A 1,533-nucleotide genomic window follows, 5' to 3' on the forward strand; every position below is an offset into this window, starting at 1 on the left:
GGTGGAAAATCAGCAGTGGCCGTGGGTGTGCCAAGCAACCATTGATAGTAATCCACAAAAGCATTGTTTACAGCCTCCATCCCTTCCCTTAATAGACCATCTTTATCTTTGATCTTGCCTATAATACTCTGATGCTTCCGATTGCAATTTTTGCATAAAAATAGCATTTTTTGCAGTGATAATTAATATCATGAATCTTAGCCCTTTGAATGAGATCGCTTCTCTCAGTTTTCCTCAATGCCAATATGTTTCCAATAAATTCTTTTCTGAATGAGTAATTGGATATCCAATGGTTGCGATTGGACTGTTTCTGGAGACCTCCAAAGACTCCCTAGCCTGTTTAACTTTGGTAGCTAGATCAGAAAAATTACTTTTATGCAAACCAATAAGCTTTTGCCTAACATTTTTAAGTTTAGCAAACAGAATAAACATGGCATTCCCTTTGGTAGGGATCTGCCAAGCCTCAGTAACAAGAGTATCATAATCCTGATGCTCCTCCCAGCAATTGAGATAACTAAATCTCCTTCTTATTTGGTAACTCTCTTTGATTTGGACCAATAAAGGAGAGTGGTCTGAGATTCCAGGAGGCAACACAGTCACCTGAGTATGAGGGAAAGCCACCAACCACGAAGCATTGGTGAGAACCCTGTCAAGTTTAGACCAAACTCTAGTCCCCACATCCTGTTTATTGGTCCAAGTGTGTTCACAACCATAGCCCTGAAGATCATACAAGTTGCAATCCAATAAACATTGATTGAAAGCCATAATTTCAGAAAAGGAAGGAGGGTGTGGACCAATTCTTTCCTCCATGGCTCTCACAATGTTAAAATCCCCTAAGACAACCCAGTCATAAACCATAGTAGCCAGCTGCCTCAACTTATCCCAAAGTTTCTCTCTAATGGCACCATCATTACTCCCATAAACAAAGGACACATGGACCACTTTATTAGAAACATGATGCAACAGCTCCAGATGTATCAGTTGATCATGAATAATATTATTATTCATTATTAATGAATAATAATATTATTCATTAATAATAATAATAATAATAATAATAATAATACATTAATATAATTTAATAATACTAATTTAATAAGATATATAAAAAATAAAATAGTAATATAATAATAAATAAAGTAGTAATAATAATAATAATACTAATAATAATAATAATAATAATAATAATAATAATAATAATAATAATAATAATAAAAATAATAATATATTAGTAATATAAATGATAACATTATTAATAATAATATAATATATTAATAGTAATAAAAAAATAAAAAAATATGATAAGTACAATATAATAATCAGATAAATAATAATAATAATAATAATAGGTCTAATATAATAACTTATTAATATAATAATATTAAATATAACAACAATAATAAATATGTTATTAATAAAATTAATAATATTGAATATATTAATAAAGTAGTAGTAATAATAATAATAATAATAATAATAATAATAATAATAATAATAATAATAATAATAATAATAATAATAATAATAATAATA

The 1,533-nt window shown here is 27.9% G+C and overlaps 1 protein-coding gene across 1 annotated transcript; it reads right to left on the reverse strand.

Annotated features, from left to right (window-relative positions):
- Positions 1-234: 234 nt before the first annotated feature.
- On the reverse strand, positions 235-1,008 carry LOC141638946 (uncharacterized). The gene has a single exon (XM_074448129.1). The coding sequence runs from the start codon at positions 1,006-1,008 to the stop codon at positions 235-237; it is 774 nt and encodes a 257-aa protein (XP_074304230.1).
- Between the last annotated feature and the right edge of the window lie 525 nt (positions 1,009-1,533).

The sequence above is a fragment of the Silene latifolia genome, unplaced genomic scaffold, assembly GCF_048544455.1.
Source record: "Silene latifolia isolate original U9 population unplaced genomic scaffold, ASM4854445v1 scaffold_238, whole genome shotgun sequence".
NCBI classification, from domain to species: Eukaryota; Viridiplantae; Streptophyta; class Magnoliopsida; order Caryophyllales; family Caryophyllaceae; genus Silene; species Silene latifolia.

Bases quoted from the DNA above. Each gene is read 5' to 3' on its own strand.
- LOC141638946 (XM_074448129.1), bottom strand. From the start codon at position 1,008: ATGAATAATAATATTATTCATGATCAACTGATACATCTGGAGCTGTTG.